Consider the following 12,646-nt stretch of genomic DNA (forward strand, 5'->3'; position numbering starts at 1 on the left):
GGACTTCAACTCCCACAATTCTGGGAATTGAAGTCCACATGCCTTAAAGTTGCCAAATTTGGAGAGCCTGGCCTATGGCAGTATTCCTCAACTGCAACAACTTTAAAATGTATGGACTTCAACTCCCAAAATTCTCCTCCTGAGAAACACACGGAACCTGGAAGCACCTTTTCCGACTCATAAGATTTTATTAAAAGGCACCGTCTTTTGTTTGTTTGTGCTTTAATCACTTCAAGCATCTGATGAAAGTGACACAGGGCTCATTCTGCCTTTCAATCCAATGTGGTAATCAAACAAGGTGCTAGAGTTTAGGCCAGTGGTGGCGAACCTATGGCACGGGTGCCAGAGGCGGCACTCAGAGCCCTCTCTGTGGGCACGCGCGCCGTCGCCCCAGTCCTAGGCGTTCAGCTGGGTTTTATAAAACCTTTTCGCTTTAGGCCTCCGCCGCCATGTGCAAAAAGAAAAAAAGGTTCAACCAGTCAATTTCAACTTCTCGCGGGAAAAAAAAAGATCTTGCAAAGTTAGGATTGATTGAACTTTTTAGTCCCACCCAGTCTGCTATTACCACAGCCACGCCCACCCAATGGGCCACACCCACCCAATGGGCCACACCTACCCAGCACTGGACGATGCATAAGTAGGTTTTGAGTTGCAGTTTGGGCACTCAAGTCTCTAAAAGGTTCGCCATCACTGGTTTAGGCATTAGGCATTTTCCCCCTAACATGGGAATTAAATTATGTGGTGAAAGAAGACTATATATGAAAGGCAGAGCAAACCTTTTTGAAGAAGACTTATGCTCTGTTATTTTAGAAGCACGCACAATTTGTCTATTTCGGGGGGGGGGGGAAACAAGAGTAACTGAGCCCGGGATATAGGCCTAGAACAGGGGTAGGCAACCTTGGCTCTTTTATGACTCGTGGACTTCAACTCCCAGAATTCCTGAGCCAGCATGGCTCAGCATGGAAACCTCTCCCTTTCCCCTCAGCATGGCTGGCTCAGGAATTCTGGGAGTTGAAGTCCACGAGTCATAAAAGAGCCAAGGTTGCCTACCCCTGGCCTAGAATGAGCAAGAGGCCCTTGGACTCTGCTGCCTTTCTTTAAATTTGTAAACTTCAAGGCTGCAGTTGTGTCACTAGCTTTTTCTGACAACAGAAAAATCTGGAGAACAGGAAAACAAAATAAAACGCCTGAATTCTGTTATCATGATATTCCTGTGTTTATTTCTTCAAAATATTTATATTCTGCCTAGATCTTAGACATTTCTTACAGGACATCTGGTTTGTGCATCAAAGAATAGCCTTTACGTATGCGTTCTCTGTTTCTATATGTTACTCATTTCTCTTAAGAGTTCACCCATTACCCCCCAAAAAAAGAAGTGATGAAACAAGGCAGAGGCTTCCTGTAAGGGAAAAAACCCCATCCTTACTAAAGAGTCAGAACTGAAGAAGCTTCTTGGATGAGAAGCGAAACATCTTCAAGGAAAAACAATGTCCAGTTGTCTTTTGAAAAAGCACCTTTGGGACNTGCCCTCGGGGGGGGCTACTGGGTGGGCATGGCCAGCTCTACATCGTTCGTGTCAAGGGTACCTGTGGGGGCCTGGGCAGGAGTGGGACAGATCTGAGGGTCTCTGGCAGAAGGGGGTGGGACTGGGGCAAAGGCCAAGGCATGGTGCATTTCTTCATTCCTCACAAAGGGTGACACCTCCCCAGCATGCACCCAGGGGGCGGGGCCAATGCAGCAGGGGCCGGTTCCTCGCTGTTTCCAGATGGCATTGTGGAGCAAAGACTGAGTACATTTCAGCATAGATGGCCACCACAAAATTGTACATTGGCTCCTGGCTGGCCTGGGCCAGGGCCATGGCAGCGGGGGCCATTCCCTTACTGTTTCCGGAATGGCTTCGTGGGCCACATGAAACCACTTTGCGGGCCGCACCCAGCCCCCCGGGCCTTGTGTTTGACGTGTCTGATCTAGTTGGTTCCAGATTAGAAAAGGCTGTTCTATCCCCATTTCGTCCAGTTTATGCTAAGCCCCTCTCTTTGTTCTTTCCTCCAGCTGCAATTTACTGTAGACTTTCTGTTCATTTAACCCATTATTTTAATCTTCAATATTTTAAACCGTTCCCCCATGCATTACCCCCACCACCACCACTATGGTCTCTTACAACTGTCCCTGATTATCAGGCTGCTCGTTTCATTAACTTCTTTATTATTGGCAATTAGCACATTAAAGCATCAGAGGGCATGTACACTAATAAAATGCAGCCTGCACTAATGCAATCCACTTCGTTTCCAAATTAAACATGACATTGATATTATGTATTTTCTACAGTGGGAAAGTAGAAAAATGGACTGGATAATCTAGATATAAACAAGACAAAAATATTTTTTTTTTTAAAAAAAGACTACATAATTCTATAATAGTCACTGTGTTGTTGTATAGTACAGTCACTATATAAAATTTTAAAATATAGTACATGAAGTTTGGATAAGGGGCCATGGTAGCATATCATGATAACCATGAGGATTACGCTTGATGAAGACTTTGTAATAGAAAGCTATAGGATTCTGTGTTCAGAATCAGAAGGTGTTTGTTTTCAGACTAACCAAAGTTAGGAAAAGGTGTACATTTTTATGGGGTACAGAAATAATTGTGGCCTGAAGTTTATGCCTTTTCAATCTGAAAAGGTGGTCCCAGATTCTGTATAGAAGGTTGTCATACATACTGTATTTTAAACAGATACCAGATTTTATCAATTCATGTTTGTTTGCATCTTTCACATTTCCTTCTTTCCTTCTTTCCTTCCCTGCCTGCAGATGCTGTCCAGTTTTCTTTTGTCTTTCTGCTTAAAAGAGAAATGGCTTTGTTTCTAAACCAGTGTTTCTCAATCTCAGCAATTTTTTTCAAGAACTGGATTTAAACTCTTAGAATTCCCCAATCAGTATCTATGGTTAACATCCATAGATTGCTCAGGTCAGTATTTTGGATTAAGGCATGATACACTGAAATATCAACTAATGCCATGAGCTGATGCATTCATTTTCATTCATTCATTTCCCACCTCTACCATACAAATCCAACACACTTCCTCTTCCTATTTTCCCCACAACAACAACCCTGTGAGGTGGGTTGGGCTCCGAGAGACAAAAAGAGAGATTGGCTCAAAGTCACCCGGTTGGCTTTCATGGCTAAGATAGGACTTGAACTCAAGATTTACTGCTTTCTAGTCTGATGCCTTAATCAGTAACCCAAACTGGCTCTGATTGCACTACGGTAAAATGTGGGCTAGTCTGGTGTAGGGTTCATGCAAACACACCCACTGAATATTAAAATCTGCACATCAGGTTCTATGTTATGTTCACATCTCATGCTAAGACCATAACTCAGTTCTGCGAATCACATGGTATGTTGAAAAAAGTACATGACATGACCTCTGTAGGTGTTGTGTGAATCAGTCTGTCAGGTTATTAAGCCTTAATGTTAAACCTGGCTCCCCTTGCCAGAATACAGCCCCATCCCAATTATATACACTATTATAGTAGAATTACAAGTGATATTGCATTAGTCTATTCAGAAGGTAATATAGTAGTCTTTTAAAAAATAATAGTAAATAAATGCAGCAGTTTTCTTTCCTTGATAATTTGTTATTTGAATTCTGAATCTTTTTTTTTTAAACCCTTTAATTTTAAGGTTGCAACCTGCAAAATAACAGAATTGTTTAAAAAGTCATGAAAACTGAATTTCTCTCTCTCTGGGTGTATAATATATATATATTCCCCCAAATGTGTTGTAGAGCAAGGGGAGAAAGCATTTATATAATTTTTATTATATATTCTTATTATATATATATTCCCCCAAATGTGTTGTAGAGCAAGGGGAGGAAGCATTTATTTATAACCAGAACAAGCATAAAAAAACACGGGGGCTGTTTTGAATAGACAAGAGACCATTTGAGTATTTAATATTCCTCTACTTTTTAAAAACGTTCATTTCGATATTTTTAAAAAACACCTTCCAATCTTTCTGGCAGCATGAAAAAAAAAAACCTGAAAACTCCTTCCAAAGATCACTTTTCAAATTTACCAATTGCTTTTTTTTTTCTTCCTGGGAACCTGCAAGAACTGTATTCCTTTTGCCCCTTCCTAGTTGAATTGTGTTGTATTGTATTTCAGATTGTAGTGCTCATTCTATTGTATTTCAGACTGTGTTGATGAAAATCCTTTCAGCTCTCTTTGTCATTCAAGTAAGCTTTCCAACCTAGATGGTCCAGAATGATTTTCCTTGAGTTTTTGGCTTGGGGGCTTTGACAAAACCCATTTCCTAGTCATTCTTTTCACCAGAGACTACTTAACTCCAGGCCCTTGACAGCAGACCCATTCCGTCCTCATCAGAACAGTTTAGAGAAGAACAAAAGGTTGAAATTTGACCCCCAGAGGCAAATCACCACAGGGGACTATTATTGCTTTGAATAAACCATTAGCTTTAATTTGGCCAGTAACCAGATCAGATGGGTAATTAAGACCTCCTTCAAGTCAAACTCAGCTACAGTTTTCTTGGGCATAAGACTGAAGTACACTGGATGGCCTTGGTCTTTTTCCACAAATGTTTTTTCCCCAACATCCCACTCTGATCTACTGCTCTGAGGTTTCTGAGGTGAATCTCATTTAACTATAATCTCAACCAGCCCTGATTAGATTTCTAGCCATGATAATGTCAGCAGATGCTGCCACCTGTTGATGCCTCTCTGGATTACAGGGAGTGAATTATGTTTCTGAAAGCTCAACCAATCAAACCTGCTCCGTGTAGAAACTGGGCTTAAGTTGCCAGCCAAGGAAATGGCTTAAGGTTTCCCATCAGACAGACATTTGTGGGATCCTTGGTGGTTTTCTTGCAGATGTTTCATTACCAAACTACGTAGATAACATCATCAGTGCTGGCAAAACCACCTAGCTCAGAGAATACCAAGGACCCCACACTTCCACCCTGAGTTAGAAATATTCTATCAGTAAATAGAGGTTTACTTCAACCATTTTCTGCCCACGCAAATAGAAGTGCAGTTTTCTGCTCATTCGCTATCCAAATTACTAAGATTGAAGTCCATTGGGTTGACAGGAGGGTTATGTGCCATCACATCAGTATCACCACCATCCTGTGGCACAGTGGTTAGAATACAGTACTGCAGGCTAACTCACTGCTTACTCCAGGAGCTCGATTCTCACTGGCTCAAGGTTGACTCAACCTTCCATCTTTCTGAGATAGGTAAAATGAGGACCCAGATTGTTGGGGCGCAATATGCTGACTCTGTAAACCGCTTGGCAAAACCGGTAGCTAATTTTTTTGTTGCCCAGGCCTAGAATGGGCTTCCGGAAGTGGCATCCACACAGAGAACTGGTTGTTCCCATATTTGAATCCAACCACTGTTTGTAGCCCTGTGCAACCTTTCTTGAGCTGTCACTTTCCAGATCTGATAGTCTGCAATGCCCGTATTTTCCCAGAGGAAGCAGATTTGGGGACAGTGCGCTCTCCCAAAGCTGATGCTTGCTCCTTTCCAGTAGGTGCCCATACCTCTGGCTAATAAAGCTGGTAATGGGATGTAGCTGTGATATTTTCTGGTGATCTCCCATCCACCTGATCTACAAAGTGATAAATTGGGGGGGGGGGAAGGAACCTGCAGAACCAATTACAAATGTTGGCATCACCTTCCCCACTTTTTCTCCCAAGCATAGTTGGAGTGTTAATAATAAGCCTTGCAGAGCCAAAGAACTAGCCAAAGACTAATGCTGGCTGGAGAATTCTGGGAGTTGAAGTCCACACATCTTAAAGTTGCCAAGGTTGAGAAACTTGACGTACAGGATCGTCTGCAAAAACTCATGCCACAATGCAATTGTGGCCTTTAAAGGGCTCCCAGCTTCTTTGCTAGTATAAAGGAAGGTTAGGCTATTTTAATCATTTGTTGGATGGCGTCTTAAGTCACCTGGTTTTCTATTCTGGCAATGTGGTTTAGGCAGAGTCAGGAGAAAACTCAGTTGAACATGGATTGGAAGTGGGTCTTTCAATATTGGGTTTCTTATCTTCTACATATCTTTTTTCTACAGTACATATCTAAAATTTTGAAAAAAAATGTCCCAAGTACTATAGCAAAATTGTACCAAGCATGATACTATTACAAAACAAGCTGGCATGACTGTTCTCTATATGTATAAATCTCTTTCTCCTCCCATAGTTCTTTCTGGTTTTGATCTGTTTTTCTGTTTTTCCCATTTTCCCCTCTCTTGCTAGCTACTCTAATAGTATTCAGTGGATGTATTTGCCCACCCTGCTAAACCAAGCCAATTAAGGACTTAGCAGCTGCATTCACATACTAACCTTAGCGTGGGTGAGCCTTGGTTAGGATATTTGTGGCCTACTGTGCTACAGAAATCTCGACTTACAATACATTTAGCGACCATTCAAAGTTACAAGGGCACTAAAAAGGGACTTACAACAGCTCCTGGCACTTAACAACTATCTCAGCACATGGTCAAAATTCAGCTAGTTGGCAAGCAACTAGTTGGCAAGTATTTATAATAATAATAATGATAAAGTTGGAAGGGACCTCGGAGGTCATCTAGTCCAACCTCCTGCTCAGGCAGGAAACCCTATACCATTTCGGACAAATGGCTGTCCAGTTTCTTCCTAGTATCATGTGATCGCTATTGATTACCGTCCTAGCTTACTTCTGACAAGCAGAGTCAATGGGGGAATGCAGATTTGCATAATAGTAGTAGTAGTAGTAGTAATAAAGTTGAAAGGGACCTTGGAGGTCATCTAGTCCAACCCCCTGCTTAGGTAGGAAACCCTATACCAGTGGTGTCAAACTTGCAACGTCACGTGACATGTCGCGACGTATCGTGATTTTTTTTCAATTGCCAGCAATGGGGTGGGCACGGTTTTACTATGATGCATCCGGCCCACGAGCCGGCAGTTTGACACCCCTGCCCTATACCATTTCAGACAAATGGCTGTCCAGTCTCTTCTTAAAAACTTCCAGTGTTGGAGCATTCACCGCTTCTGGAGGCAGGTGGTTCCACTGGTTAATTGTTCTAGGTTGCTTCTTTCCTTGCTTAGTTTCCACCCGTTCCTTCTTGTCCTGCCTTCAGGTGCTTTGGAGAATAGCTTGCCTCCCTCTTCTTTGTGGCAACCCCTGCCACAAATCCCCGCCCTAATGATCACATCACTGAGGAAATCGAACTATAATTTTAGCTGTCGTGTTCAACTGCAAAGCGTGTGTCACATTCCCTGATAAACTTTTCAGAAAAACACTAATTTTAAACAGTTTCTGGCTGGTTTCCATAAAGGGGCAGAATTCTTTCTGGACAGGTGAGTAGGCAGCTGCACACATATGGCTGAGCAATGTCTCCCCAATTTTACAGATAGTCCTTGACTTACAACTATTTGTTCAGCAACTATTCAAAGTTACAATGGTACTGAAAAAAGTGCCTTACAACTGGTTCTTGCACTTACAACCACAATTGGGACCAGAATTTCTGCGGCTAAAGGCAACTGTTAAGTGAGTCACGCCGAATTTTACGCCGGATTTGGCTACCGTTGTGAAACAAATCACGGCAGTTTTTAAATGATTCATGTGATCATGAAATGAATCTGGCTTTCCCATTGGTTTTGCTTGTCAGAAGCCAGATGTGAAGCTCACAAATAGAAATCCTATGACTCTGGGACACTGCAACCGTCGTAAACACATGCCAAGAGCCTTCGATCACATGATTGTGGGGATGCTGCGACATAAGTATGAGGACTGGTCATAAGTCACTTCTTTCAGTGCCTTTGTGACTTCAAATCATCACTAAACAAATGGTTGAAAGTTGAGGACAACCTGCGTTACTATAGGTTCTTGGAGATTTGGTGAAGCCTCTGCAGTCCAGGATAAAAGTAGACAGTTTGTCTTTAAGAGGAGCGCTTTTTATGATTAAAACGCAAGCAAATGCAACATTTTTTTTCCCCAGCTAGTCACCTTGGGGCCTAGTAGAACTAAAAAAAATCAAAATCATTCAATGACTAACAAGACTGTTCCCAGAGGAGATGGGCTCTCGTTAAGCAGAGAAAATGAGTGACTTCAGATTTTAGATCAGGGGTCTTCAAACTTGGCCCTTTTATGACTTGTGGACTTCAACTCCCAGAATTCCTCAGCCAGTGTGCCTCCAAACTTGATGTCTTTAAGACTTGTGGACTTCAACTCCCACAATTCTGGGAATTGAAGTCCACATGCCTTAAAGTTGCCAAATTTGGAGAGCCTGGCCTATGGCAGTATTCCTCAACTGCAACAACTTTAAAATGTATGGACTTCAACTCCCAAAATTCTCCTCCTGAGAAACACACGGAATCTGGAAGCACCTTTTCCGACTCATAAGATTTTATTAAAAGGCACAGTCTTTTGTTTGTTTGTGCTTTAATCACTTCAAGCATCTGATAAAGTGACACAGGGCTCATTCTGCCTTTCAATCCAATGTGGTAATCAAACAAGGTGCTAGAGTTTAGGCCAGTGGTGGCGAACCTATGGCACGGGTGCCAGAGGCGGCACTCAGAGCCCTCTCTGTGGGCACGCGCGCCGTCGCCCCAGTCCTAGGCGTTCAGCTGGGTTTTATAAAACCTTTTCGCTTTAGGCCTCCGCCGCCATGTGCAAAAAGAAAAAAAGGTTCAATCAGTCAATTTCAACTTCTTGTGGGAAAAAAAAAGATCTTGCAAAGTTAGAATTGATTGATTGAACTTTTTAGTCCCACCCAGTCTGCTATTACCACCACAGCCACGCCCACCCAATGGGCCACACCCACCCAATGGGCCACACCCACCCAGCACTCGATGATGCATAAGTAGGTTTTGAGTTGCAGTTTGGGCACTCAGTCTCTAAAAGGTTCGCCATCACTGGTTTAGGCATTAGGCATTTTCCCCCTAATATGGGAATTAAATTATGTGGTGAAAGACAACTATATATCAGTGGTGGCGAACCTATGGCACGGGTGCCAGAGCCGGCACTCAGAGCCCTCTCTGTGGGCACGTGCGCCATCGCCCCAGTCCTAGGCCTTCAGCTGAGTTTTATAAAACCTTTTTGCTTTAGGCCTCCGCCACTGTGTATAAAAAAAAAAAGGTTCAATCAATCAGTCAATTTCAACTTCTCTGGGGGAAAAAAAAGATCTTGCAAAGTTGGAATTGATTGATTGAACTTTTTAGTCCCACCCAGTCTGCTGTTACCACAGCCACACCCACCCAATGGGCCACACCCACCAAATGGGCCACACCCACCTGGCACCCGATGATGCATAAGTGGGTTTTGGGTTGCAGTTTGGGCACTCGGTCTCTAAAAGGTTCGCCATCACTGCTATATATGAAAGGCAGAGCAAACCTTTTTGAAAAAGACTTATGCTCTGTTATTTTAGAAGCACGCCCAATTTGTCTACTTCTGTGGGGAAAAAAACAAGAGTAACTGAGCCCGGGATATAGGCCTAGAACAGGGGTAGGCAACCTTGGCTCTTTTATGACTCGTGGACTTCAACTCCCAGAATTCCTGAGCCAGCATGGCTCAGCATGGAAACCTCTCCATTTCTCCTCAGCATGGCTGGCTCAGGAATTCTGGGAGTTGAAGTCCACGAGTCATAAAAGAGCCAAGGTTGCCTACCCCTGGCCTAGAATGAGCAAGAGGCCCTTGGACTCTGCTGCCTTTCTTTAAATTTGTAAACTTCAAGGCTGCAGTTGTGTCACTAGCTTTTTCTGACAACAGAAAAATCTGGAGAACAGGAAAACAAAATAAAACGCCTGAATTCTGTTATCATGATATTCCTGTGTTTATTTCTTCAAAATATTTATATTCTGCCTAGATCTTAGACATTTCTTACAGGACATCTGGTTTGTGCATCAAAGAATAGCCTTTACGTATGCGTTCTCTGTTTCTGTATGTTACTCATTTCTCTTAAGAGTTCACCCATTACCCCCCAAAAAAAGAAGTGATGAAACAAGGCAGAGGCTTCCTGTAAGGGAAAAAACCCCATCCTTACTAAAGAGTCAGAACTGAAGAAGCTTCTTGGATGAGAAGCGAAACATCTTCAAGGAAAAACAATGTCCAGTTGTCTTTTGAAAAAGCACCTTTGGGACAACCCATGACCTGGATGATTGGGAATCTCCATAGACATCCTTACCACAAACAAAAATAATTTCAGATGAACTTCCAAGCTCCCACACATCACCTACAACTAAATATCTTGCTACAGGCTGGACTATTCCCTTTCCCCCTGTGAAGATTTGCATCAAGAGATATACAGATGTTCTCTGAGCCCAGTACTATGGCACACAGCTTCTGTTCTATTCAGCAGTTAAGAGAAATTCGTGTGAATGGGTCCATTCAGGAGTGTGCTGATTGCCCACTTCTCATTCTTTGCTGGGCCTGCCTTCTCCAAGCGCTTGGATACTGGCACCATCTGTAGTGGGCTTCAAGGAACCACAAGAACGACGTATCCTCTGGAGATGTGGATGTGATGTATGGGCATGACAGGACAGTTCCTGGAATTATGAATAACAAGGCAAGAAAAGGGTCTTGGCACAAAGACTGTCCAGAACAAAACCAAGTGGGTTTTTTTTCGTTTTCTACCATAAAAAATCCACTTTGCATCACCAAACTCTAAGATCAGAAGTGTGCATGGAGATTTAAGAAGAGAAGAGGTGGAATCTTAGTGAGGTTCTCTCTGGAGAACAGGGCATTCCCGACTAGGATTAAGTCCTTCAGCAATCTGCTCCAGAATAGATCAATTGAGTTGGGACAGGCTCCGGGGCAGTGTCTGTTTCCTCATCTCCCCAGAAATAGGTAATTAAATTGTCAGAATCCAGAATAGTGGCAGGCATAGTGTTCGCTTTGACTGGGTTAAAGGGGACCCCAGGATGTGCTTTGTGATGGTGCCTAGCCAGATGACTCCGTTGAACGTAGCCCTTCTCACAGTGGGAACACATGTAAGGCCTCTCTGCCTGGTGGAGCATCTGGTGCCGGGTCAGCGTTGACTTGACGGCAAAGCTCTTCCCGCAGATTTCACAGTGATAGGGCTTGTCCACCAGGTGGATTCTCTCGTGACGGTAAAGCTTTGACATAGAACAGAAACCTTCCCCACAGACCATGCACTTATAAGGCTTCTCCACCCCGTGTGTTCGCAAGTGCCTGTTCAGACTCCCACTGTGAGTAAAGGCCTCCCCACAAACGGGGCACATGAAGGACTTCTCCTCCACCGGAGGAGGCATCGGGAAAGGGAAGGGAACCGGGACCGGGTAGGAGAAGGCGTCCTCCCACAAGTCGCTCTTGAAAAGGCCTTCCTCTCTGTGGCTTCTCTGGTGCCGAGTGACACTTGTGCTACGGGTGAAGCTTTGCCCACAGTCGGGACATTTGTAGGGCTTCTCTCCCGTGTGGGTCATCTGGTGGGTAAGAAGGTTCAGATTCAGGCTGAAACTCCGCCCGCAGTAGAGACACGAGTACGGCTTCTCCCCCGTGTGGGTGCGCCAGTGTCGGGTCAGGGTTGACTTCCGGTTGAAAACTCGCCCGCATTCGGTACAGGGGTACATTCTCCCATCGGAGTAGAACTCCTGCTGGAAAGATGCTTCAAAGACATCTCCAAGACTGTCAAGGGATGCATCCCAAATCTCTTTTGGATAGTCACCTTGATAAATTGCTGGTTTAAACGGGCTTGCCCAGACCGGATAGTCCTCCGGTCCTTGGGAAAGGCTTCTTTCCTCGGGATCGTCAAAAATGGTAAAATGGAGCTCTACCTGCTGATCAGAGCTCTCTGGCTGGAGAACTGACCGCTTAGCGTCGGCTTCTGGTCTTCCTTCAGCCGGCAGAGATTCCTTCACAACGGATGGTAGCTGGACAGCTTTCTCACGCCACTGAACGGACCTATCCCACTGCCGCTCCGGGTAGCTCACCTCTGGTGATCCATCCCGTCCTATCTCACTGGCACAGAGTTTACCTTCGGAAATGCCCCCTTCGGATTCCTCCAGAATGGTGAAATGAAGCTCGACCTGCTGCTCAGGACCGGGCTTAGGGTACATTTCCACTCTTCTCTCCTGGGGCCTCCTGTCAGGTTCTGGGCGTAGCCTCTGTATTTCCGGCGAGGACCGGGAATGATCGGAATAAAGTAATTCATCATCCGGATCCAGCGGACAGGAGCTGTCCGAGGGCCGTAGCCCTGCGTCGATCTCAGAGGGCCAGAGTTTCCCCTGCGAAATACCCCCTTCCGATTCTTCCAATATGGTGAAATGCAGTTCAACTCGGGGTTCAAGGTCCTCCTCCTTCTCTTGGAAATTCTTCCCTCCTTTGGTGTCCTTCATTGTCCCATCACCTGCTAAGAAGAAAAAAGAAGAAGAAGAGGAGGAGTCCAGATATGTCAGCCTTTTGAGGCAGCCCAGACCAGGGAACCAAAGGTAGGAATGCTAATACGGGAAGTCCTCGGCTTGGGACCAAAATTTACGACCATAAGCAAGGTGGTTCTTAAGGAGGGGGAGAGGGAGGAGTTGCCCCTGAATTTAGGACATTTTTGCTACGGTTGTTAAGTCAATCACTGCGGTTGTTAAGTGAATCACGTTGTTAAGCAACTCTGCCTTCCCCCATTGGCTTTGCTGGTTG

The 12,646-nt window shown here is 44.3% G+C and overlaps 1 protein-coding gene across 1 annotated transcript; it reads right to left on the reverse strand.

The window, feature by feature from the left end:
• Window positions 1-1,235: 1,235 nt before the first annotated feature.
• LOC107295898 (zinc finger protein 436) lies at window positions 1,236-12,356 on the reverse strand. The gene is made up of 2 exons (XM_015825233.1): window positions 10,129-12,356; window positions 1,236-1,514 (listed from the first exon to the last, which is right to left on the reverse strand). The coding sequence occupies exon 1, from the start codon at window positions 12,349-12,351 to the stop codon at window positions 10,762-10,764; it is 1,590 nt and encodes a 529-aa protein (XP_015680719.1). The 5' UTR covers window positions 12,352-12,356; the 3' UTR covers window positions 1,236-1,514; window positions 10,129-10,761.
• Between the last annotated feature and the right edge of the window lie 290 nt (window positions 12,357-12,646).

The sequence above is a fragment of the Protobothrops mucrosquamatus genome, unplaced genomic scaffold (assembly GCF_001527695.2).
Source record: "Protobothrops mucrosquamatus isolate PMUCROS unplaced genomic scaffold, P.Mucros_1.0 scaffold2553, whole genome shotgun sequence".
Taxonomy (NCBI): Eukaryota; Metazoa; Chordata; class Lepidosauria; order Squamata; family Viperidae; genus Protobothrops; species Protobothrops mucrosquamatus.

Coding starts and splice junctions, on each gene's coding strand:
- LOC107295898 (XM_015825233.1), bottom strand. CDS start 12,351: ATGAAGGACACCAAAGGAGGGAAGAATTTCCAAGAGAAGGAGGAGGAC.